Below are 27,702 nucleotides of genomic sequence, written 5' to 3' on the forward strand. Positions count from 1 at the left end.
GACGGTAGAAGCCGTATTGCATGCACTGGATCACAAACTGTCGTCAATTATCTCACAAACCTCCTGAATTAAAGCCATTGTTGTGTGAGAGAGAAAGAGCTGCAATTGGGCATATGAACTTACTGGGCATTGCTGGTTCAATCTGCTAAAGAGTTGTTTTTGTCAGTCAATCAGTTTCCTAAGAAGGGATTATACGAGTTATTATTACATGATGTAGGTATTGGGCTACTTCTGTTGAGAAGCCATCTGCATAGCGTATACTCTGTCGGAAATAACGGAAATAACGGAATAACTTAGTTGCTTCAAAACAGAAAAAAATTGTGAAACGAATGTAAGTAATGTTCCATCAAAATAACCAAATTACTAACCCACGGAGTGCGGCACGGAGGACGAACAGGAGTATAATTTTCACTGAGGTAAGTATTTCGATGGACAACCAGATGTATGTTAACCTGGCATGTGGATAAGACAAATACGTCTTGTACCCAGTCATCTTTTTTAGAGGTCAGTCTGTTTGGGTTTCCTTTCCTCTTTATCCTGTGTCGCATGCACTTGTAACCGATAAAATTTCTCACTACAACAGAACATTATCCGAGTCAAAGCTGCAAGTTTCTGCGTGTCAAACCTCTTGACATGGCGAAGCGCTTGAGTCGTCAGTGCACTAGTGCAGAGCAACGTATCCGATCGGAAAACAGGCACAGTTTCCGTCTCCATAATTGTATGCGTTAATTTCTCCACCAAAACTTAATGTTATTCTAGCATGCACGGATAAAAAAACCATACGAGCAAGCTTGTTAGTCTTTAAACCAACACTAATATATTCATTAACAATTCATTTCCCAACAACATAAACTGGTCTGTCCAATATGCAAATTTGCCTTTGACGTTAATTCTACCATGGCGTTGCCCGATGTTTCTAGCTTTCTTCTATATGATAAAGAAGGAAGAGAAAAAGAATACAACTGCAGTTTGTCCTTGGTACCAGAACTTTTCATTTGTGAAAGTTTAGTAGTCCAGTGAGAGGTTAAAGGGTAACGCTCGCCTGCGGACGTACACGATCAGCACGTCATTAACCATATAACTCAGAACGAAAGTGTACGAATCTTTCACATGGAATATGTCTAACCTCTGGTCTTTACCGTAGCACAATGCCTAGCTCTTCGCGTTCCCTATAGCTAGTGGCAGATCGGCCTTGTAACATGTATTACTCCTGAAGCAATGTCAGCTTTTATTCTCGAGCTCTGTTACAAGCGTCATATAACACCTCTTACTGTGAATACTAATACGTCATGGCGAAACTTAGAGATTTGTTTGCTTAGACATACCTTTGCAACGAGATTCGTCTATAACTTTTGCTTGTGCGCATTTCCACGCAATGCACGGCCTCGGGTACCTAGAAACGTCTTCAGCATTAGTAACCATAGAGTGTAACTATCGATGCTGCAATAACGAGGCTAAGCATGAATGTATAAAAAATAGAGTGCAGTTTATTACGCTTAAAATAATTTAGAGCAAAGATCAAATATAACTAGAAAATGTGTAAATAATGAAACACAATATGGTCTTCATGAATCGTATTTCGTCGCGGAGGAATTGTATTTAGTTATCGGAAGGACGACAGACAAAGGTTTGTATTTTGACATAGGTCAATTAAGTAAGGTTTTATACAATTGTAATAAATAAGGCTAACAAATATGTACAATTGCAATGCACCTAGCCTGTATTTCCAAACAAAATTGATAGAAAATTTGATGGAAATGTGGATTGAAGGTGAAATTAAAATATATATGTAAGATACACATAAAATATAATAGATTAGCACCCTACGGCAAGCTTTTACGCTGGATTATAGACTGATAATAAAATGATAGCATATTACATAAATACATAACTCAACAAATTGGCTATCTACATAAAAGTTACCTTTTTAACTATTACAAAGGTACTTAAATGACTCTGCAAACTAAGTAGAGGCACGATTAGAAAAATGAGGTGACCAGCAAGCACAGAACACAAAATTTGTCGTATTTGATACACATGTGTTCAAACTTGAAAAATGTGCATTTGTTGGGAAATACAGAAGAGACTTAGATCTGAAAATTTACACTTCCCCTTGGCCCGATGCTAATGTGTTTAGCGGTGCCTAGTCCAATTTTGCAGACCCTTCGTCCGCTTGGCTGGATGCAAGCAATTTAACGCCTCTGTTGACAGAAAGTTGAAGATCCTGTATAAAGTGTTACAGTTTGGGGTGGGAAAGAGCAAACTTAGTTGAAATTTGATAATGCCCAGTTTGTATCGTCTTAAAGCATTGGACATGTGTTGTCCCATGTACATTGTTTAGCTTGCTAGAAAAGAATCCTTTTTGCGGTGACGCAGTCACTGACTTATCACAACCTTTCTACTTGAATTTTAAAGAAGCTAATTGAAGTCGACGTGCTCTGATGGCGTGAAGTGAAAGCTGTTGTGAAAGACACCCAGATAAATTTGATCTATGGCAGTTCTATGTATACCATTCAGATGTAGCTCATTTCCTCTTGCTGAATTTCCCAAAGTCGGAGTAATGGTGGATCGAGTCGAATGCCCGCCGTTTCCAAGAGGGCATGGCCACATATCCGCGGTTGAAGTACGCTCTGTCCACAGACCGCTTGTTGAACTTCCCGAAGCTGCTGTAATGGTGTATAGAATCGAAGGCAGCCCGTTTCAGACGATCTAGCAAGTTTTTGGAGTCATCTACGGCCGCTTCCTCATTTTTCCTTTTTTGGAATTTCCCAAAACTGCTATAGTGATTGATCGAATCAAATCCACCGAACCTCTTGTATCCGTCATAGTCTCGGGCGTTGTACCAAGGAACCCTTTTAACGACTGACTCCTTGTCAAATCCTTCGTAGTCACCTGCAATGTCGGCGTTTAACTTCCGGTCTTGCGTATTTCCGTCCTCTTCAACTTCCGCTGGAACCCCTGGTCTGTTATGTGTCTCTTTCTCGTGTTCCCTTCCGATTAGCGTTGAGACAATTTCTTTAAGTTCATTCTGAAAAACACAACGTAAACAACGCTAAATAACTCACTAAAACATAACAATAAAAAGATTTTGTGCTTCAGTAAATAAATTAAAGAGATTCTACTTATTAGGCAGTGCCATATCTGCAGGCTTTTATGTTGGCTATTGGACGACGCAAAAGCCTGTTGCATTAAATCAATTCGCATTTTATATGACAACTACACATCGTAAATCGCCTCGGTGTTTATGAATGATGTAATTTATACAAACATAAATTAGTGGAAATACGGTATAGGTCTGAAGGGAGAAGAAAAAAATGCTACCATCAGCGGATCATTTCTTGCCGTTGGAGACATTTATTTTCATAGAAGAAAATGAAATCTAGCATAAAAGTCGATAGACGCTGTTATCACATTTATTCGAGCAGTTTTTTCATCAAAATTACCCAGAGCAAGCCAGGGACAGACGGATAATTTAGAAAACAGCACCATGTGGCGGTTGAAGGTCTCTCTCTTAGTTTCTCAACAACACAGCTCACGATGTAGACGTCCTTATTGTAGACGGTTATGAGAACAGGCGATACGAGTTTTTCGGCCTGCATGACCTAGTTAAGGTCAGACCAGGGCTGAACCATTGACCTGCATCCACTCGGTTTTCTCTGCAGCGGAAGTGTCTAAATTAAGATACTCTCTAACCGTATCAGACAGCCAGCTGTTATTGTGTTCAAGGGGAAAATTTAAAACTTTGCTATAATGAGAACAATACGCTTCGCATCTAAAAGAAAATATGGTAGCAGTTGACTCATTAAGGGATAACCTGAACAGAGTCATCCACAACATCGGGAGCTTACAGTTACTCTGGTCTTCATCCAACCACTCATGGTTTAATGAAGGGTTCTTTGATCACGTATCTTTTCATTACAGATCTAGACAACCTGCTGTCGGCTTAACTGTCAATTGTATGATCTTTAGGCACTCTTTAACTATTTTGTCTTTTGGTATATATATATATATATATATATATATATATATATATATATATATATATATATATATATATATATTGACTATCGACAAATCTTCTACATCAAAAGATTCTTTTTAAATTGCATGTATGAGGTAATTTGGCCAAAAAGTGTATCGATCCAAAAGCGATCAAGTTTGTTTTCCGATATCGAAACTGTGCCATTTTCGGACTTTTATTTCTGTCAAATACATAATGTATAATCTTGGTTATACTGTTTATGTCTTTATATCCGTGCTTGCCATGCATTATACAGAGAAGTGTTGCGACTCCTCATTCCGGTCACGAAAACTCGTTCGTCAAATGGCTCTATTGTGGTCACCGGAAACCATCTGCAAAAGTTCGCTCAATAAGGTAGTTAGCTTCCTTTCAAAAGCTAGGGTCAATTTCGAATAAAAGGCGCGCGATAGAAATCTAGATTCATTTGCCCTTAATGCGCAATTCGGCAATAATGTGCGCTATATTTGTCGGCATTGTCCATCCAAGCAATGGACCACCCCTGCGAATTGGTTTTCCTTCCAGATGTACAAAGGTCATTCTTAATCGCGCTTCAAGCTCAACTAAATATCATGGACTGTATCCCTTTAACAAAAATACGTGTCCACTTTATCGATACCAGTTACATACGACGTTAGAGTACATGCATCGACGTCAGAAAACAGGCTTTTGGAGTAAATTCATCTATTCTTTCAAGATGTAAGTAGCAGTATTCCATGTGTTTTTCACATGCCTTAGGGAAATATTAAAAAACGTGTCCCCCATCTGCCTTTAAGATCCGTAGCTATTTGTGCTCAACGACTAAGCTTCTTAACTGGCATCTCGGACAGAGCAGGTTTCTGATCACCACTGTTAAGGAATTGTTACGATTAAAGTAGTGCCTCCTTGAACAAAATGCGCCACAGGCTTCTGTCAAAGTGTGAAATTGTTTCAGCTTAATACCATACCGGTACATTTTGACCCATGTTGGAAGAGTTTATGAATGGTAAAAGACATTATCATGAACACTAAGTCGACTTGAAAAAAAAATTCCTTTGCTAAGTTTCACAAGTTTTTGTCTGCATATCAAAAAGTGTTGAAGTTGTTTAATAGACTCTTTTAACCCCAGAAACGCTTGATTTCCTCGATATAAGAGGTGATAAGCAGGGAACTTTAGCGATCTACCTAAAAGAACCCTGACAGAAAACTGTCCCTAATGAGAAGCAATTTTTCTTCAAAGTTATCTGCTGAGAACTATCGAACTCTACTCAGCTTTTATGCACCGGCAGTTGACAGATATCTAGAAACGAAGCATTTAACAAGGTCCGGGTCCTTTTTCAGACTTTATGGATGAAAGGTTGGGAACAATAATTAAAGACTGAAGACGAAGTGATGAGATTAAAGGAACAAGTAATCTGGGCTCACTACTGAATCAATAACACAGTTCACAGAAATTTCATTGATTCTGGACAACTACCAAGAGCTGCCAATTGTCGGTATGGTAAGCATACGTAAATACAAGGAGCAAACAAGTCTCGGTGCTGATATTGTGCGATGTTGCTGGTGTACACAAAAGCTTATCACACACACTAACTATTTTGGCCAAGTGCCTCTAGCAAAACACAGTAATGTATTCCGACCTATCTGAAATTTATCCCGTTTGCGGCAAATTGAATATGTTTGCATTGCTCAAAGGCTGATTGAAGTTCAACGATTCCTTGCACATCGTCTGTAAATGATGTTACTGGATTTTTTTCAGTCCAGAATCAGTGGAAGAATATTTAACCATTAACTGCGTACCGATAGATTAATTTCCTCACGTCATTTATCTTACCAAAATGGATTTATTATTTTCACAGTAATGTTCGTGCATATTTCATTTCATTTCTGCATGCATTGTATTCTAATATACGTGCAAATCCTATACTTTTCTCACTGTGACGTTAATATCCAAAACAACAATTCATACTTTTGTCTTGTGTCTGGTATCACCGTAACGTGCATTTCCTAAACTAAGCATCGGGTCCCTCAGCGTGGCGTAGCCAGACATCTACTTGGCGGACAGAATCAACTTTGCCATTCCATCTTGACAATTAGATCTCTGGGAAAGCATTAGATCAAATAAGACGCCGACCGCTACTGTATGTTCCCCTTTAATCACACAGGATGTCCGGTTCCAATTACGTTTTCAATATGTATGTTCTTGATAGGACTGCTATTACGTTCACCTTCAAGAACAATTTGATCACACGTAAACCCCCCGGGCGATACAGACAGATTTACAGAGTACCGTTAGTGACTCGCTGAAGAGTGCACGGACATGGGTAAATGGTATAGGAAAAACAAATTACAAATACAAACAATACTTTGGCATTGCCACTTATTACTTGCAACATTTAACACACACTACATGTCAAAAGTAACATTTTAGCATCGGCACACGGTGTGAAAGAGATTATGTTAGGCGGTGTAGTTTAATAATACTAGACCTATATTCGCATTTGCAGCTAACCATCATACAAGGGCACAACACATGGCAGATTTGATTGAAAGGGATTTACTGTTAAGCCAAAAGTAACAGGATCTTATAGCTGAGGACCATTCTCCGATTGCACAAAGGCAGTTCTGAATTGTCAAAATTAGAAATACTACCTAAACGCTTAGTTTTCGGCTCTAGAAGTTAAAATTTTGTCAGCCTCATCAATGTTATCTTAAGACAAATGTGTCTAAATTGCAACTTCATATGCCAAAAAGTCATTTTAAATTTTGACTTTAGCCAAAAATGGCTTTGTGGAATCAGATCCAGGCGTTCAAAAATTCGAAAATGGTATTTGTATTCATTGTGGATTAGCATGATCAACGGTACCTATAAACGTATACAGCTTTTAATCTACATGCATATTCCTTGTATTAAAAGTAGCGTAAGTGTTATATGAATTTCGCAAGCTGCAGTGCTACAAGAGAATTATGTGGATATGTTCGCAATTATGCACTGTCAAAACACAACTTTGATTAATTAACATCCCAACATTTGTATCTAATTCTGTTTAAGCCACGGTGCTAGTGGGGTTGCAAGTTGCTACGAATTAACTGATTACATCAACAGTTAAAATAATAAGACAAATTAACAAGAGAAATTAACTATTACACATACACGCTGCTCTGCTCTCTTCGTCCCGTAATGTTCTCGGTATCGTAGTAAAAGCAACATTTTCGGTACCATGATAAGATCTACTAGCTTAAACTTTCCTGGGCACCATGGTCAAAGAGAAAAGGACTCAGTTCGACTGGAAGCCCTCCATAATGTCAATAAGTGTCAGTAATGGTTATCGATAGATCAGCAGATGTATAACCTTAGCGCCAACAACGGTTACTTGCCTACTTTACCTGCATACTACTGATCGTGTTTTTCAATGGGTTTTCACGGATGTATTTTGCGAACCATAAGAATATCACTGAATCCACTGTCAGACAACCTCTACGGTGAGATGATGTAATAAGCGATTTCCAGATAAAGAACAAAGAGAAATTCAAGGAGGCTTTCTGTTCAAATTTGTACACATGGGAAATGGATTTTCCCCGACGAATGCACATGAATTTTTTTTCAGTCTAATTTCAGTCTTGATTGAGTCAGATGCTAGTTTGTTATGCAGATGTAACCTTACAATGCAATCTAGTATGTGGAGCCTTCCCTACCTAAGGTAATAAAGTAAGCTGTATTGTGTGCTGTCCATTATAACCTTTGCGATGACGTTTTGTGGGAAAATTGGTAAAGTGTTACTTATGCATGGCAAGACAACAGTGGTCTATTCAGCTTTGACCTGAGTCGCCACTGCGCGTGAAAAGGCTCATAACCGGTGGACATATTGTCACAGGATGTGCATGTGTATCATCATGTGATACAGGCGGACAGAATAAATAAAAGCTGGCAGGAAAATAGCAACTGCATGAGTGGGTATGGGTCACCACAGTGTACTAATTTTAAACTAGCGTGATTTAATAATATGACAAATTGTAATTGGTTTGTGTAGAATACTCAGAACAAAGGAAAAAACTAACCACAGCGAAAGTCATTGTCCATACTAGAACACTATTTACAGCTTGATGCCATTTTTTGTAGGAAATAATAAAGTGGGGTATGTTAGGACGCACCTGATCGTTCAGTTTTTATTTTCATCTTCTAATTGTTTTATTCGATGTGTAATGTGAAATACCGACACACGGCCGTGTTAATAGCGATATCATTTGGGGAAATTATCTCTTGCAAGTGGACTTGAACGGTTAGTATATTATAGAGTACTACATTGCCTAGGAACTTTTGCGAAGAAAATTGCACGGACAAATCCATGTAATCAAGGATCACTACAGGCCCTGGTTAATTACCCTTGCACATGCTTGTTCCCGGCTGAATTATAAATGCGATTTCACGGCAATAATTGTCAAGTTAATTTATATTGCGGGAGTCATTTAATACGGATTGCTTCTATTTTGGAGAACTATCGAGACGCCTAGTGGACGCCTTTCTCCTCGGTCTTCTCGGTGGCCCTTCAAGCGAGTAAATAGGATGTTCCCTGAATTCAGGGAATGTACACGGACATCTGGTATCATATACCCCATGTACAAGGACCGGGTATTAAGGCTATATGATTTCAATCTTCTTAGCAGTCTGTTATTTGCGTATGCAGCCATTTGGAAAGCTTCTTTTGATCTGGAAACGATCCCGTGATATGACCCATGAAGAAATATTTCCTGGAACAAGGTCTGATTGCAGAGCTAATACAAAACAAATAGGTTACACAAGACTACACGTATAGGTGACTATTGAGGGAGGGTATATGGAAACGTCGACTGTGATTTGTTAGCAACTCTTCCATGTAAAACAATACAAAGTAATGATCCATATTTCTAAGACGAATAGAAGGGAAGATATTGATAACAATGCGAGCTCCTCACACATGAGGCGTAACATCCAGGTTATTTTAACAGCCATAATGACGAAAAAAGTAAAGATATAATTGGTATATATAAATGTAAGCGTAAATTTATTGTGCCTTTATACATAATTCACACGTTCAATATGCTGACACCAACAAATGGATTCGGAGGAATGAATGGGTCGTGTATGATTACCGATGGAGCTATGAACTGTTGAATTTAAAGAGAAATAATGTCATTAGATTATAAAAAGTCAATTAAATTTAACTATTTATAAAAACGAATAATTGCGAGAACATCACTTAATCAGTTTGCATTCCAGGCAGAAAACGTGGCTGGGGGCTGGAAAATCTCTTTATTTCCCCTTAAAGGCATTATTTCATCATCAACGACGGGAAATTGTCTGTGAAATTTAACATGAAATATAAAAATTAGAGAAATTGGTACGGCATGTCAAGTTACATGAGGCATTCACGTGATATGCACATATATTTTTATCAAGGAAAATGCGTGATACTTTTATTAATTTTGCATACATCGTTATATGCGAAAACACACGTCGTTTAGTTTCTGTACACACGGTTTTCAATATAGCCATGATCATAACATAACACAACTGTTGTGTTTTGTGGCCGGCAGATCTCAGAGCAAATAGCCAAATGTGTCAAAACAATGGGACGGGATATCGCGAGGGTAAGTAAACAACATATCCTGTTTTAAGAGACGGTGGATTCGCACATGTGTGAACTGAAATGCGCTTTTCCAATTCTGACGCAATATATATATATAACTTCCCCAAATGATATCGCTATTAACACGGTCGTGTATAGAAGGTGTTCTATTATTATTATTACTATTATTATTATTATTGTTATTATTATTATTATTTTATATAGATGCCGATTTAATATTTAAATAATTTTGTGAACCGCCATACACTTTACAACGCCTGCGTCGCTCTCTACGTTCGCTTCACATGACTGTCACCACTAGCAAACTTAGAACAGAAATCTTGAACAACGCCGAGGTTACGGGGTCAAAGTGATGAGGCAAGAAGTAATGCATAGCATGATTCTAACCAACACCTGAAACAATTTTACTGCTAAATGTTGATTCAGTAGTTCTGTGCCTGAACACCAGTGGTGAAACTAAGCCTAAACAAGCCGTCTTGTTTCGCACAGGCTCCAAACGTCAAGCTTGTCTAGTGGTGGCAGTGACGCAAAGCCAGCGTAGAGAGCGTCACGTGCGCTGTAATGAGAATGGTGAATGACTGGATAGACGAATGAATGAATGTTTACACCTCATTCAACAACATATCAAGTTGTGTTTAATCACATTCAAGAGATCAGGCCTGAAATAAAATGTGAATTTGCATTTTGTTTTATAGTCTTTGTGGTTTTCACATGGTTTGCATTTTTCACAAACAGTGTAATATTTTAGTATCGTTTTTTTTTCAGCCCTCAAGAATTTAATCCTAAGTATTAGCATCAGGTAACAAAACCTTCAGGAGAGATATGCAACGGGGTTGTCTGTATATACTCTTAGAACGAAAACCATATAACAGAGAACACATTGAGTTTTCTTCAAGAGAAATACAGCCCTGTATCACATGGCGTTAAGTAGGCTTCTCCTATAGCACTATGTAGAGTATGAAATACGATACCGTATAGATAACGGCTGTTTCTGTCATGAACCAAAACCACATCCAAACTGATTAAATAGTCCAGTCGTTAATACCGTCTCACTAACCGTTTTGGTAACTGTTTTGTTTTGCAATCATGTAAATTATGAGTAGCTTCATATTTAATATTAATGCGATATGTGTAAGTCATATAGAATGTACACTGGAATCACTCGTTTACAGTCTTTTTAATGAATTGCCCTACAAACAATGCCAACAAATTACATGCGGTGTTTTTTTCCACTGGGTAACTTGCAGAAAATTTTAAACTTGGTTAGTGGTATTTCAACACCAGATACATGAGAGGCGTACACTTATGGAGCTTGACTGTCTATGTGTGCATGCTTGGTAATTTCTTAACAAGCAAGTCATATACATCTACGATTCATGTTTTCATGAAAGAACCGTTAATTGGATAGTCATGTGCTCGATCCCTGGTTCAAAGAGTGTATAAATGAAATATGCGCTCTACATATGCGGATGTATTAAAAATCGTACATGATGTCCGGTACAATAACACACGCCTACACAGGCGATAATATTCGGTGCCCCCCATTAAGCCATCGCCTTTGTTACTGTCTATAAACGTGACGGCATATCAACGCGCCTGTTGTCTGCAAAACTAGATTTCATGATCAAGTCGTTTACCACTGTAATTAATTAGGACCTGCAAATGTAAGTATTTCCATATAAAATGACAGTGACTTACTGGTCACAGATCTACTTAGGCGTAGTGGGAGGTATGGTTGGCCTACTGGTCTAGAATCGGTTATAAACACCGCTAAGTTTATCATCTGCCTCACGTGCACTGTACACTCAGCGATTTGTGGTTTCAATAGTCCAGTGACAAGTCCCACGCAGTCGTGACACTGCCAACAAAAGCTGGTTAATCTTGCAGAATAAACCTATGATATACTGTTATTGTAAACTCCAGATCTCATTAAGTGAATGACGAAGCATTAAGTACATTCACGGCTGATTCCAGGGAAACGGCCGTGATGTTTTGCCGGATAAGTTGCGCCTGCTGAGGTGGAGAGGGTGGAAGTGGTGAAGAAGCTGAACTCGTGTTAGAAACAAAGTTTATGTTCGAATAATACTACTATCAACAATTGGATCAAATATATCAGATGTCAGTGGCGAACCTAACATTGCACTGTTAATCCAGACTAATTAAGCATCAGGGACATACATGTCCGACCCACACGTTATTCCGTGCAAGCAACTTTTTGGTATTAACAAAGGGGCTCGCTGTACACACTGGTGCACTTACTGTTATTGTGTGCAAATGGATTAAACAAATAGGACTTGAGCATAAAACTCCCCATTTATACAGGGAGGTAAATAATTCTACGTAGTGTTGCTGCACATCATAGGAACTTCAAAATAACACAAATGTTTACAATGGAAAGTATTACAGTTGTCAGTTTCCTGTGTGCATTACTTTTGATTTCTGTTAAACACCGTCCTTCAGCGATCGAATATGAATCGATTATGGCTTACGATGTAGTAAGATGAGATTAAGCTATTTAGGCCTAAGTCATTTTTTTCTCGTTTGAAACTTCAGAACATAATATTCTTACCTTGGTTTCCGAGACTGGGAAAGCTGTACTCGTACATATACATAAAACCAGTGCCGCATATGCACCTAGATTAGTCCAGGCCATTTTATAAAGTCTCCAAAGAACTTCGTTTCAAGCCTTCTGCAGCAAATCAAGGGATACGGCGGTGACAGTTCTTGAAAGGCGACCTCGGGTTTCTATGCGGACTCTGGCAGTGACGAGAGAGAATGAAAAAGTCTGGCTTGTGATTCCGATTAGAGCGGCGCCGAGAAGTGACAGGATTGTTTTGGTTAACGTCGTGATCTCTTCACTCACACAACTGACTCAAGCCCGCCTCAATGATTCCTTTTATATACGCCTATTTGGACGACTTCCACTATCCCCTACCAGTCTATTGGGCAGACGATGTGACGTCGACAGCACGCAGTCTGCCAGCGCCATCCACTTGCGCGAATTTGTGAATGACTGTAGAAACGCCTACATTTCAAGGAGTTTGTTTACAGACACAAAGGGAAGAGTGTATCGGATGAGATAATTAATATCCTACTCTGCCCCTCTCCATTTAACATTCTAGTCCAACACTTTTTAAAAAAGGCTTTTCATTCATAATGAATAAGACTATAGGTGTGTCATTGAAAACCAGTCTCTCATTATTATCCTCCCTGGGTATTTGCAAGCGCTTTCAGCTGCACGGATGGACTTTGTTCAACCTTGTCATCACGAATTTGCTTGTAGCGGAAGGTGACATTTTGAATCATCAGCACATGGGCGATTTGAAAAACATAATACATCCTTTCTTTTTACTTTACTGCCGCAGACTTTAACAGAAAGTCGGTGTGCATGTAGCTACATGGAGTTATACAAACAGGTCGCTGGAGGGGTGCAGGGGGCACTGGGAGTGTAAAGGGGATAATGGTTATTCGTAAAGCTCTGCTTGCTATGTGACGAGAAATCACTGTCATTTAAAGCAACTTGTCTTCGAACATATATATGTCTCCTTGGATTAGATATCAAATATTAGTGACAGTGCTTAAATTTATAAGTTGTTTATGCCTGTCAAACCTTATTGTGGTGCTCTTCTCCTCGCATGGAATATATCCAAAAATTCAGAAATGAACTTACATGCGACTATGCGACGCATAGATTTGTGCTTATGGCAGAGTGTAAACTTGAAGTAAATCTAAAGAACACACAGCATATATATATATATATATATATATATATATATATATATATATATATATATATATATAGACAGTGGTTAGCTGCGACTCGATACTACGATCAGTGAAATCCAAGATAGTGTGAGCATTGGTTCAATCAATTTTCTACGTGGCAGGAACAAAATTACACCACTATATAGGGGTAGCCGAAGAGGGACATTTCCATTTATCGTGAAAGTTCCCCCAAATGACGCCTTAAGAGCTTGTGTCAGGATTTAGCCGTGGCCAGTCGATCTAATATGCTTAACGGAGGAAATGCTCCCCTGTTCATGGAAGACGGCAGCAGTGATCATTGCTTAGTTGCCCTGTATACGTGTGCATATTATCCCAGACGGAATATTCGCCATATCAGTCATGTAAGACGAAATCACTCTTTAAAGCGTGATTTTCGGGTTATGGGATAGAATCGTGTTCACGTGTCAGTCCTATCATTTTGAATTAAATTCATGTTGAGAAGCGCGATTTCGTATCACATGAACTATATCCCGAATGTCCAGGCTGTAGCACCTGCGTCACCAAAATTGACGTGCATTCACGAAATAACTGGGCAAGGAATTAACGTTCAGGCTTGTCAGTTTTTTGTCTGATGGTTCTCGGTTTGCAAAGGAAATCCAACGTTATAAGGTAAAATGTTTTAATTTTAATAGAATGTATTGCTTAAGCCGCGTTCACAGAGTCGAATCGAGCAATCGAATTGGATTATAGTCAAGTTAAAAGAGAACAAACACTACAAACATGCGACTGTGTCATTTGACAAATCACATCGGCTTATAAAATACACATGTCCTAATTTCGTTCCACTCTGTGCGATTTGACGAGTTTATATGACGAACTGCATGTTAAAGTTGCCGCGGAACGAATATAGAGGCTCAGTGGTATTGCGTATGAAATTATCGCTGGATGAACAGAGCTGCTAAGTGCTATTGCATATGAAGCTACTGTGGGTCGAACAGAGCGGCTCAGTGGTATTGCGTATGAAATTACTGCTGGCTAACTGCTATTTGGTATGACGCTACCGTGGGACCAACAGAGTGGGATTACATATAAAGTTACGGCGGAGCCAACAGAACTGCAAAGTGGTATTGCATTTTCATTATTTATTTGTGTTTTACGCCGTATTCAAGAATATTTCACTTAAACGATGGCGGCCAGCATTATGGTGGGATGAAACCGGGCAAAACCCGGGGAAACACACGATCATCCGCAGATTATATTGCATACGGAGTTAAGTGCTATTGCGTTTGACGCTACCGGGAGACGAACAGAGCGGCAAAGTGGTATTGCATTTAAAGTTGTGTGAGGACAGACTGACAAAACGGTACAATTGGCGTGCTACATGATAGACAAAGCGGCAATACATGAAAGTCCTGAATTAAGGCAGAGACACAAAACATTATTAAAGCCCACGCGGACTTATTACAAGTCAGACAGAGTGACAAAACGGCACAATAAATGCATGTCATGACAGGTAGAGCGTCAGATCAGACAATCCTGATCTATAAGCAACTCAGAGTGTTCGGTGATGCTGCTATATTTTGATGGAGACTGATCACTAATTATCTGTGGTGGCAATAAGTCCATGCCCCATTCTAACAGCAGAGGTGGTGTAATATGTAGTCCAATGCATATTCAAGTGTTTGGCCAAAATAAACAAGAAAAGCAAACGGCTGTTATATATTAGGTATAAATTCTGGTGCACAAATAAAATGTACGTAAAAGACGGAGATAAGTTCACTAAAATATTTTTGCTAATGGGCCTCTGAACAATGAGGACGTAGGTTTAAGACTAGGTCTTGGTGATAAGACTGCGCCTTAATGTTGAGAGGTTTGTCAAATACCTTGTACAATGCAATTGTTTCACCAGGGCGCATTGTTTCCAGTCACTAATAAACACTGAATCAAATTCATGAGTATGCCGCTAACATTCGATATACTCGCTTTAGAACAGCAATATTGCAGTCATATATTGTGGCAGTTGTGAGAAATGAAGTTTTTTAAAAGCCAACTGGATGGCACGTGTACATGTACCAAGTGGATGACAGCGAAATAGCAACGTTCCATACTGTTCTGCAAATAGTTCAAGGCATTTTTGGTTGAACTTCATTTAACATTTCCCATTTCTCATTTCAATAAGGTAAGGTTTGTGTTGTTACTAAGGAATAAAAGCAGTGCGAAACCATAACAGGCCATTATATTGTATTTTATCGTCCGATACTACAATAAATTTAAAATATCATAATGCATATTGTGTGCAAGATGATGACATTGTATTATTCAATCTTCTCTACCTTTGTTTTGCAAGTTATCTGTGCTGCTTTTGTTTAGTTGTCATCAGCACGACTGGCATTTTATTTGGCGAACATCCGATTCAATTGATGACAATTGTTTCCTACTGATGATGTAAGACCTTATATATCTTGTAAGAAACCAGGCCCTTGGCGAGCAAGCCTGTACATTGTATTATGAAAGACCGTTTTACGATGCACGGAAGGGTGATCGTAGTTTCTTGGCATATGAGAGATAAATCATGCTGCATTATCCTATTTGCACTAGAAACAGATTTCACCGCGTATAGACATTGAACAGTTCTTGTTTAATCTACATAAATGCCCATCCCTTTGTCTTTAAGCCCATGTCAAGGCTCCTTTTATTTTCATTATTTCTCACTGCATAGCCGGCGGCAATCTGTAATTCTAGTTGTTAGACTGCTCGGAGCTAGACATAAGATATATAACTCACAGCACTGTAATATACATGTAGATGTCAAAATGAAGCGTAAACTAATCGCTTTTGAACCATTTAAAATCGATTTTGAGAAGTCGTCTGTTTATCTGTGAAAGAATGGAGGGAAAAATCTTCACTTAATGAAGTTTTTCTTTCAAAAATCATTCAAACTAGTGATAATTCCAAAGGACATTTCTTTTTCTGTGATATGTAAATCATGGCACCGTCGTCACTGATAACGTCACGCATATTGCCACAGTCGTCTTCACACATATCTTCACGTGTACCTTTACGTGTATCGTCGCGTATATCATCACTCATAGAGTCACGTATAACGTCAAGTATATCGTCATGTATAATGTCACGTATACAAACAGACATGTATATCGTCATATCGTGACGTATATCTTCACATATAGGAACTTAATCGTCACGTATATCGCAACCTATCCGTCTGGCAAAAGACACCACAGCTGACACCAACAGCCCAGTCACATAAAACGGACACCAGCCTATCAGCATTTGGATATTACTGTACATAATGAACTTTACGCATAAATTTCAAAAAATTTTGAGTAATGGGTAAATGGATCTCAGTTATCAAAAGTCTGTCATATTACATATAATAATATGTAATAAGTAACAAAATCATATAATGTAGCTAAGTGGCCAAGTAAGGATGATTTTCTCAGTTTCTAACCTAAGGTGTCCCGGGTTCAAACCCAGATCGTGTCATTTTTTTGTTATTATGCGCCCCTGTTTATCAGATAGTTTACCAGTTGCATTTAATTCTCTGATTCTCTATATCGATCTCTCTGAACTCCAACCACGATGGTCAACAGAAATATGAATAATCTCCCAACACAACTGAATGGCGAAAACAAGCAGATCCACATAAAAGCTACAATTACGCCGGCCCCTTCTGATACCCTATTTGTCATGCCCTGCTCAGCGAACAGCCTGCCCGAGGAGGGCAGTTAGCTAAGCTCCGTGGTTCAGACGGACCCCGGGGTGAGTCATCTCTCATCGCTCTCCTCATTTCCCCCGCATCCACCCCTCCTAGTCCCGGATCATCCGTCTTTCTCGTTAAAGTTTCCAGTCACTGCACAGATTTGGTGTTTAGACACATCCACCTTTGCCTCCGGTGCAATCTCACTTAACCTATTTCGGACACCCCGTTTTAATAGACCTGTTTTCTTTTTCCTGTGAAAAACGTTTTTGGTGCAACGCTTAAACGTGCCTATAGGCTTATTTACCGTTATCCTGGAAGCCATGTTCAATTATAGTTAGATTTGCAACCTAGTGCCATTAAATGACATGACATAACCGATGTTGATATTAGAAATTTACCGACATCCCCACTTCTCCCCCGAGCTCCGAAGAAAAAAACAAACTGGATGGGTACATTACTCCATAGTGCCGAAATGTGTGGACAGCAATTTGCCCTTTCAGAAAAAGTCTACAAATACTGTGGGAGTCCTTGAAGAGCATGGCGGGTTTACGCATTTACGCATCCATTTTTGAGACATTGACAAGGCTTGATTCTCAGATAGTTTTTTTCCAAAAGTACAATGTTACAGTGTTTGGGGTGTGGGCGTAATGGACTATACACGTTACAGCGTTTTCGCTAAACATTCGATTGCTCTTCCAACCATTGACCAGTAGATAAGATCAGTCACCGTATGTATGTAGCAGCTAGTCAGCCTGTGGTGAACGTCAATCCCAGCATCATCAACACCTGAGTACACAGTGTGTACTCAGTGCGAACGTCAGTATTACATGAATAAAACATAAACTTTCCCAAATCTATACCCCTTGTCAAACGTTCGCCTGCAACGCAAAGCTGGGCTATCGATAGGAAATATGCAGAATGCAAAATTTCAAATAACAGCAACACAAGCAATGACGTAGATTTTGTGCTGTGACGTACATTTTGTGCTGTGACCGTAAATTTTGTGCTGTGACGTAGATTTGTACCATGACGTCACTGTTTTAAGGTTTACGCAGTAAAGCCACTTAGCTACGTATTATACTGTGACGGTTAATTTATTTAAGGAAACTTGCAGGTAGAATTTCGATAATTTTGTAGTTATTAAACACTTTATAGCCTTCGAGAGCGTCATTCTGATGAATAATGTAAATGTTTAGTGATAATCGTCATATTTGTTTGTATACATATGTTATATATTCATGGATTACCCTGCCGTAAAGCGGCGACGTCACGTCACGAAGTCACAAACACAACTAGCTATCATGACCCACAACTAGCCAATCCGCAACACACAACTCCGCAACAGAACGTGCTTTTTCCATTACGCTGCCCATATATCACTGTTGCCAAGTACTGTCCGATAATTAGACTTCACAAGAACTCTGTGATCTTTTTCTTATCTCTTTTCCTCTTCACAGCTGGCAACCAAGTTGGCGAGTGTCTTCGGAAGCCATCATTTGCATTTCTTCATCATCAGCAGGAAATATATGAACTAAAAGTTATAACTAACGCTGTTGGAAATTGCATCTCTGCGAAATATTCCGTGTCATTGTGAGAATCACTTAATACAAATAACTTCACTGGATCATATAAGTCGTTCTCATTTCGTTCGATAGGTCCATGATCAGGTAGCAGAGATATAAACGGCAGGGTAAGCCAGGGGGGAGGGGAGGGAGGGCTATCAGGCTTAAATCGTGAGTTCGAATCTCACTCCAATCAGACTTGGATGCTATTCTTACAAAACAACATTGAAATTGAGAATTCATCACATCAACAACAACAAAATAAGTTTTACAGTGATGGGCTCAGTGATGTTTGTGCTGACAATGACGAAGTTTGGAGGACTATCGACCCAGCAGCTTTTTATCCATTCGACTTAATTTTAATTGGGTATGTTCGGAAGCGTGTTATTTGAGGTATTCTAGCATATAGCATGTAGTGTCTGTTATCGTTATGAAAATGGAAATTAAAACGTATATTCGTAGTCGTATCTGTAAAATAAACTGCACGCAAGCTAAATTCCCATCAGGATCTATAATGAAATCAATAAATCATGAATAATTTGGGAACAAATGAGAAAAAATCCGATTGCTTTGCCAGATTACTGTATTTAGTCCCACAATACCCCAGATATATGGGTACAGAGATATGGTTAAAATAAAGCGAACTTTACACAGAAATGATGAAAACTGACATGTGGGTAAAATCGGAGATATAAGGAAATTAAATGTCGAGCGATTTAATGCGATTGTATACTGTATTCTTAGAAGAACCAAGTTTTATAAGTTACTTTTTCTGTTTGCTGTTGTGAAATCAGTTACAGTAAACTAAACACCGGCCTAGAAAACGTTCGAGAAGAACTTTACACCCCAGGAAAGTGCATGTACTAAAAGCGCACTTAACAGCGAGGTGAAATGAGTCTGACACATTTTTTCATAGGGCTGCACTTTGGGTGTTTTATGCATTCAACATACGTTGAAGTGGCGCAATTTGTTCTTTAGATCTTATCAGATCTTAGACGTACGTGTCTACTCGAAAATCAACTACGCATTTTTTCTCACCACGTACACAATGAACCTTAGAAAGTATATTTCAAAATAAACGATCATTTAAAAGGAACGAGTGCCAGAGCTGTTGTGGAAGTTTTGATTCTCCACTTTTTAGAAACGTCTCCAGGGTTTCTATATTTCATTTTAATTAGAGGAAGTTGTTGAGTATTTAATTATAAGAAATATCACGAATTGTATATGTAGTTACGAATGTTGTCAACATCTATGGCCAGCGTGGAACATTCTGTCCATTAGACTATTTAATTTTCATAACATAAAAGAAACATCGCAGGATGTAAAGACAAATCTTGAAATTTGCTGGCAGCGTATAAACAACTTTGAACTTCCGCTAACCTTATACGTAGTGAAAAAAAAAAACAACAAATATTAAACTGTTTTTCTATCACTGTAGTTGGTACGTCATCAAGTTTTGGTGTAGAAGAAAAAACCATATCAATATTTTAAGAAATGCGTCATTATCTCAATTTAGTGAACATTTACAAGGAAGGGGAATAAGACCAAATATATTCAATTTTGTGGACAATTGTACTATAAAAGACCACAGCATAGCGAGTAAAGCCAGAGCAGCGACACCAGTGTGACAGTTGGCAAATGGTCACACGTAACCGATGAAAGCTGGCCTTTTGCCAGTGGGCCTCAAGTTGGGTTTTATTACAACAGTCAAGTAAAAGTAACAACTTAGGCGCCTACTAGCACTTCTTATTGGCCAGAATCAGGTAGTAATGCTAATACCAGTGTACTTGCCGTCACTTGTTAACAAACAATGCATGTCAGTTTTAAAGCAACATTCATGTATATCCAAGAAATAACACAGTATTGAGACATGAGAAAATGTATTGGACAATATATACGACAACCAGTCCACACAAACAAGAATGTTGTCTAAAAGAGGATCTAGGACAGCAAGCTACAAGTTAAACTGATTTTTATATTACTGGTTCTACAATTTAGTTAGAATTTAAATCTTCTCACTATGTTATTTATACATTTGTTTCTTTGCTATACTTGATCTTTTGAAAGTCACGTTCAACATTATTTGTTGAATATCAAAAAACGCCAGAGCAATCGGCGTCATATTTCTAGTACAATCTCAGTGGAAAGCCATTCAGAAGATACCAGATATGACACCCTGTGCAGTCGCAGTTTAGTGACGTTGGGTCAAGCTGTACTCCGGTCTATCCAATGCCCAAGTACTGAACACCTAGTCAGATTGCCCAATACCTCGCCTGACGCAGGCCTGGGCCCAGTTTCACAAAGCGGTGTACGACATTATATCTTAGCAATTGTCTTACGATATTTTTGTACGTCAGTGCTAACATACTACATGGACGACATCTTTGTAAAACTTGACCAATGCCTCGAAGTTTGGGATTCAGGCGCGGAACTTGTCCATTATTAGTGTTCATTTCCTACAGTGCCTAGGTTTCAATCAGATAGTCTGGTTTACCGCTCTTATTTATCACAGGGTCTTGGTGGCATTAAGGGAACCACGTTGTCCGTGTGGCCGTACGCAGTCTAGTGATTACTGAAAACCGCTTGTCTTTCACAAGTGGTCTTCTGTGACACATTTAGGAAAGTTCTTCATGAACTTGTCATTGGTCAAGGGTTTATCTTGGACTTAACGGTATCCCAGAAAAATTTCCAGGAAACTAGAAGTGAAAAATTGTAGATTCTGGAGATGCAGAACATTCAAATAAATAATTATGGTGTACGATCTGGTGGGTAAATACTTTAGTTTTAAGAAGTTAACCCATTTTATTCCTTAGGCTGTTGTCTGTCTGGAGTTCTATCTATATGGGATCTAAAGACAAAATCGTCTATCGTTTACACTGTTTATTGGAGCTAGGTCTCTCAGTGATACGAATCTAGAAATAACGTTATCAGTCTTGAAAAAGTCATGCATTGCCTTCCAAGCGTACTTTTAAGGTCAGTAAGTTAAATATCAGTCAGAGATCGTGTTTTCCACTTTAAAATTAAGATAACCATCTGTATTAACGTATTTATGTAACACTTAAAGCATTGCGTAAAACTGGTATCCTTCCATATTTGGCATACAAGATACTGTTGCTATAACTTTCACATAGCCTCGTGCCTTTAGAACTTCCGGCCAGTACAAGGGGATCTTCCTGTCACCAAAGGAAGTGTCAAGCGTATGCATATCCACAACAGGGGTCGACTGAAGTGTGGTCTTTAAGAGGATGACTTCCGGAAATCCCGTGATTCACTCCCGGCACGAAACGTACACGCCGTATGTTTTAAATTTTTTTTCTTGTACGACGAAAAAAATGCGCTGAATCGAATTTTACCACTGTTCAAATGAAGAGGAATAATTTCACACATGGAATATCACACGATATTCCAAGGAGCAGTTCGGCATCAACACTAGACACAGCATGATACTTTTATTTTATAACGTCACGAAAGGCATTTCCAAGGGTTGCAAAAAAAAGGAAAGGTCCATTGTCCTTCGCAGTTTTACCAGCCGGTTATTTAAAGCTGTTCTCATTTCAGTTATTTAGGGGTAGGGGAAAGTGTATTACCGGCCTTTCTAACGCATCCGCACACTGTGCGTGGCTTGGTTGTGCTCCGGAAATTTTTGGTGACTTGTGTCCACATTGCCTGTTTTCCAGTGCTAGACAAAGGTATCGCTAGACTTCCAATATTATTGTGAATCTGATTATCAGATTTTCCACAATCATTTGATAGTAGAAGCGTTTAAATTCCTAAATTCATAAGCGTAGATTTGACGTTTTATTTCATTTATAAAAGTTTGTTCAAACTTTTTAAAAATAATTAAAAAGCACAACGTCTAGTTTATTGGAATCGGCCAATCAAATGCGAGATCGTGTGATTCGAATTTCAAAATGTGAAGATTGCTGACATAAAATTTCAGTGTCACAGCCTTGATACAGTGCAGCGTCGAGAATATTACAAGATCATTTTCGAAATCGTGATGCTAAGACGAACATGAATTTGGAGACACTTCACTGATATTCCCCAAGTGACAAGGATAAATAAACTGTTGGCAAATTAAATGATCAGGAGGACAAAAGCATAATGACATCGGGTAGCTTTCCTTGTGTTTAGCCTACAGTCATTGAGTTGAGGTGCAGTTCCGGTTTCTGCGGACTGCACGTGAGTGTTACAATTTATGCATCGCTCCGTATCCGTCTAACAGGGAAATGACTTCTCACCATATGCGGCCCAAACAGCAACTGGAAGACGTAACAACATGCTACCTTTACATCATCAGAGGAAACCTGACTTGTGTCACACAACAGGATCTTTGGACCAACGGGAATGACTGTTCAGAGTTTTGTTCCGGTTCTGTTGAATGTTGGATTTCGCCAATAAAATTTAAACTGTTCATTCAGTGCCGTTTCAGCCAATGTATCACTTTGATAAAGTTATTTCATTAGATGATATTTGTCATTCAAGGCAAATGTGTGCGATAGTCGCCAGGCATTTTATAATAGGTCAACATTTTAGCGTCAGAAAACAGAGATGGAAGAGGTAGCAGTTTTTTCGAAACCAACAGGAAACACCGTTTATCAGTACTGCTAATTCATGTATCGACATCGCTAATTTATTTATTGATATCGATAGATGATTTGTAGATTTCAATCAATGACTTACCGATATCAATAAATTAAATAGGATTACCGATAAATATTACTCGATATCAATAAACACTTATCGATATCGCTAAGTTAATTATGGATATCAATAAATGAATTAGCAATATGGAGAAATAAATTAAGGATATCAAGAAATAACTTAGCGATAAATACAACTATTTATCGATAATTCTGCCTTTTTAGCCCTTTTTGATAATTACTGTTCCTTTCTACCGGAAGTTTAAAAATTTTAGCAGAACCGAGTTAAAACGCATGAAAATGGTATACTCGTATTATATTAACGACTATATCTCCAGTACTACCGTGTCTTCTGTCGTATTAAATCACCGACCTAGATAAATGATTTATCGATATCAATAATTCATTTATCGATATCAATAATTGATTTATCGGTGTCAAGAATTAATTTATCGATATCAAAAAACTGATTTATCAATATAAATAACTGATTTACCGGTATGGATAAATCAATTAACGATATAGATAAATCAATTAGCGAGCGATATGAATAAATCAAATAGCGATATCAACAAATATTTATGAATATCGGTAAATATTTAAAGATTGCTTAAGTTAGTTTTCAATATCGCTGATGTTTGATTAAATGTTGACTTTGCCACCATACGTAACACGTTAAATGCGTTTTGTTACTTGTTCTCTTGAGCCTTATGAAGACTATTTTTGTTTTATTTATTTTTATATATTGTTTGGGTACTAATTAACAACATTCTTATAAAATGCATTATATGTGAGGCATCATCACAGTAAACACAGTGAGTAGTGTAAAACGTGAAAACAGTATGGCTTCGGCACTATCAGTAATGTCCATAAAGCCCATCATGAAACTGAAATATACGAATGCATTTACTTCTGGTTAAAAAACAAAAAATAAGTTAACAAAACTCGAAGGTATTTAGTCATAGTTTTTAGTTATTGTCGTGGTGAAGATAACTTTGTTTTATTTTTTTCCTCTCGTGTAAGATTTTGGCTGTTTTGGTACAACAAAGATGCACTGTGTTCTTCTGGAAAATCAATCAACTACTGCTTATATACTATTTCTAAGGATGCACGCGTAAACGCTCGGCTAAATTTAAACTTTCATGAGCCACGAGCTGGATCATGTTTTGAATAAAACACACTGAAGAAAGGATTCTTCTTTTTCAAAGGTAATATATAACAAGAGGATATTTTTTGTGCGAAAAGTACAAGGACACCTGTGGAAGACACTAAATACCGCAGAAAATTGATATCTTTGAAGTATGCCGACTGTAAAACAATTAACTTTTATGAGAGAGAAGTAAATCTGCAGGTGGGAAATTCCTTCTAGCGAAGCAAGGCAAGCTTTTTTAATGTGTATACTGGGAGTAAGGGCAAGGCGTTACAGGTATTGATGTTTAACCGGGCGACCTTTCAACATTCTCGCCATTGAATGTGGAGAGCCTGGCGTGTTCAAACCGAAGTGGAATTCGGGCTTCGTGGAGTGATATAAAGGTCTGGGAGGACGATTACGCAAATCAGTAAATTAACACAGTCGCCAATTCTTACCTCATGCCCACTTCATTAAAGGGAGTAATAAAACGACAGATCATGAATTCGTAGTGCACACGATCGTTGGCGACACTCTCGCCTCACACAACAATATCCATTACAGCCGATCAACTTCTAAGAGCAAAACAAACCCGGATTTGTCAATACGTGTCAAAGAAACATAAAGTTAGTAATCAAGATAATGGAAATTGAAATGCTTCACAATTCCACTGGCTGGGGTGGTTTATTCTTACCATAACCAGAGATCCGGTTTTATAGTTCAATAGCGGTAAACTGGAGTAGAAATGTCGCCTTTCTTTCTGGCCAGTCACGAGGGTTCATTTTACATTGGCGATATGCCGGTGTCCTCGAAGGAGCTGAGACAGATCTAAGCAAACAGTCGTAACCCAAGAGCGTGTTTATTCGTCATATTTCTCCAGACAAGTGCGCCGCATGTGGCGAACTTCGATAAAGTTCCTAGTTTATAGAATGGAGTGACGTTATGAAGTTCATGACTACTGTACTTCTGCAAATCCAATGTGATAAGCTACATTCATGCATCATGTTTGCGTCTGGGTCAAGTCGATGTCGATATATAAGTATACCTCTCTTGGTAATTCCTACATGTACATGTATGTACGGGAATGTGATTCGGATAAACGTATGCCCCATGCAGTCATTATATTGGAGATATAATTTAAAAAAACAAAACAAAGCAAACACATGAGGTAAAAACAATGATAGATGTAGATAATGTCTGATGACATAATAGTTAAATTCTGTGGGCCAAATTGTGATCTATACACGTTGTGTATGAAATGCCGGACAGATGTAAACTAGAGACGACAGTATATAAATGCAGAAACATGTTTTGTTGGAGATAATGACATGATGTGCAGATAATTGCCGTGTCTTCGAAATAGAACGTGCGCAAACAATGTGCATAGTTATAAGCATGTAGTTGTGGGTACCAAGTCCTTACTGAAAACATTTATTTAATTGTTGATGTGTTTTAAGCCGTACCAAAGGAAATTTACTTTGTATGCTTTTAATCCGGTGTGTAGGTGGGCAAAACTGCCAACAACCAGGAGAGGGCACTTTACAAGGTTTACATGGTGACTCTTCTGACATGAGGCAAATTACGTTTAGCACAATTACAGACTTGAACTCGCAAAGAGACAACGGCGTTACTGTTTAAAGACTGGAAGTAAACTGCATTAAGAATCTGACAACTTAAATGTTTCTGCACTGATGATAAACGCATTTTTATGATAGCTTTCATCTTCCCTTGACGGAAAATTGCATTCGTGGTGTCACAAGTCGTACAGTATATAGTAACGGACATATGTCAAAGACCTGTTATCTTTGCCCGTATACTGATGAGTGCTTTAATCACGGATGTAAGGACAAAAGTATGACTCATTAACATTGCATGGGGTGTAATAAAGTGCTTAAGATGTGAAATGTGTGAAAGATTAACTCAAAGAAGCAGCGCCAATTTCCTGAAATGAACCACAAAAAGCTTGTTAAAGAGCAAGCTTTTCCCGGTCACCTAATTTCTACCGCCGAGGTTTTTACGCATCCTGTCAACGCCTGGATACCACGCTTAGTCAGTTAGGGATGCAGTAGGAAATGAAGTTATCAACAAGAAGAACAGTTTTAGACAGAGCGTTAAATACACCGCTTGACAACCGTTTAGTACTCAGTTTGACTTCAGCCGAAAAGGTCACGTGGTACATCGGGATCTGAAATACCACGGAAGAATGGTAGGCATACTGTTGCAACATCAATTTTCTGGTATGACTCTGGAAGTATACTTGGGCGTTGACCAAGGACGGTGACCCGCAGGGTGGGTACGTACACACATTTGTCCCGACGATGAAAGACTACTCTCGAACACTGGGAGTAAAACACTCGTCAATTTGTCAATAGATCCTAGACTACAAATTCTGTAATTACCCCAAATCTGTAGTGCTTCATTTATTTATTCATCATTTGTCACGGCCTGGCACTATTGTTTGCTGATACCACCCGTTAAACCTACGTTACGATATAAATTAGAATCAATCAATCCCCGAGTGCTGAGCAAATTGAAACTCAGTCGATAGCGGTCGGCGCACTGAAGCTCCCCTTGTCCACTGGACTGAACGATGATCGCTTTTCCGCCAATTATCGACACCGCTTTCACTAGCCAGCCACTTTCCCTGTGTGTGAGCTCGCCTGAGTCCATTCTGCTTTAGCCACAGAACTATTTCATGGCTAAAAAACCTGATGGAGTGTGGAGAAATTTCAACAACAGATCAATATTGTGTCGCTTTCGAAAGAGTAACAAAGCCTTTTCCCAGCGCTTTTGTGCTTTGTGCACCCCCCCCCCCCAACCACCCCCGCCCCACTTACCGTCTGTCCTCGATACCGACAAGGAATCGTGGAATTTGTGGAAGATAAACCATTTCTTTCCAGTTTTAGAATTAATTTTAACAAGAGTTTATTTCACTCACTGAAGAAAAACGGTAATTGCAAGATTTGTATCTAAAAGCACACACGCATACACACAAACGCACGCACACTCGCACACACACACACACACACACACACACACACAAACACGCGCGCGCGCGAAAAAGATTAGTAGTAAAATGTAAATTTCCATCAATGTATCTAACAGATTTTAAACGTTAAATTCTAAAAAAGTCTCCAAAGATGTGTTATATTTATTTGATCTAAAGACATATTATAGAGAAGTAAAACGCGTGATATTTCAGACATAATGGATACTTTTGTTGTTTAACGTAACTATTCACTTGGTGGCAGTTTACGCGGTAGTTTGCGACAGCCATGAATCACACTTAATTTTGTG

General features: G+C 38.7%; 1 protein-coding gene across 1 annotated transcript; it reads right to left on the minus strand.

Moving 5' to 3' along the window:
- Positions 1–1,465: 1,465 nt before the first annotated feature.
- Positions 1,466–12,477, minus strand: LOC135465766 (uncharacterized). The gene is made up of 2 exons (XM_064743093.1): positions 12,194–12,477; positions 1,466–3,028 (listed from the first exon to the last, which is right to left on the minus strand). Exons 1-2 carry the CDS (start codon positions 12,275–12,277, stop codon positions 2,525–2,527), a joined length of 588 nt encoding a protein of 195 aa, XP_064599163.1. The 5' UTR covers positions 12,278–12,477; the 3' UTR covers positions 1,466–2,524.
- Between the last annotated feature and the right edge of the window lie 15,225 nt (positions 12,478–27,702).

This window comes from Liolophura sinensis, chromosome 5, assembly GCF_032854445.1.
Source record: "Liolophura sinensis isolate JHLJ2023 chromosome 5, CUHK_Ljap_v2, whole genome shotgun sequence".
In the NCBI taxonomy this organism is placed as follows: Eukaryota; Metazoa; Mollusca; class Polyplacophora; order Chitonida; family Chitonidae; genus Liolophura; species Liolophura sinensis.

Bases quoted from the DNA above. Each gene is read 5' to 3' on its own strand.
- LOC135465766 (XM_064743093.1), bottom strand. From the start codon at position 12,277: ATGGCCTGGACTAATCTAGGTGCATATGCGGCACTGGTTTTATGTATA. The intron at 3,029-12,193 runs GTAAGAATATTA...TGTGTTTTTCAG, and splicing joins TCCCAGTCTCGGAAACCAAG to AATGAACTTAAAGAAATTGT.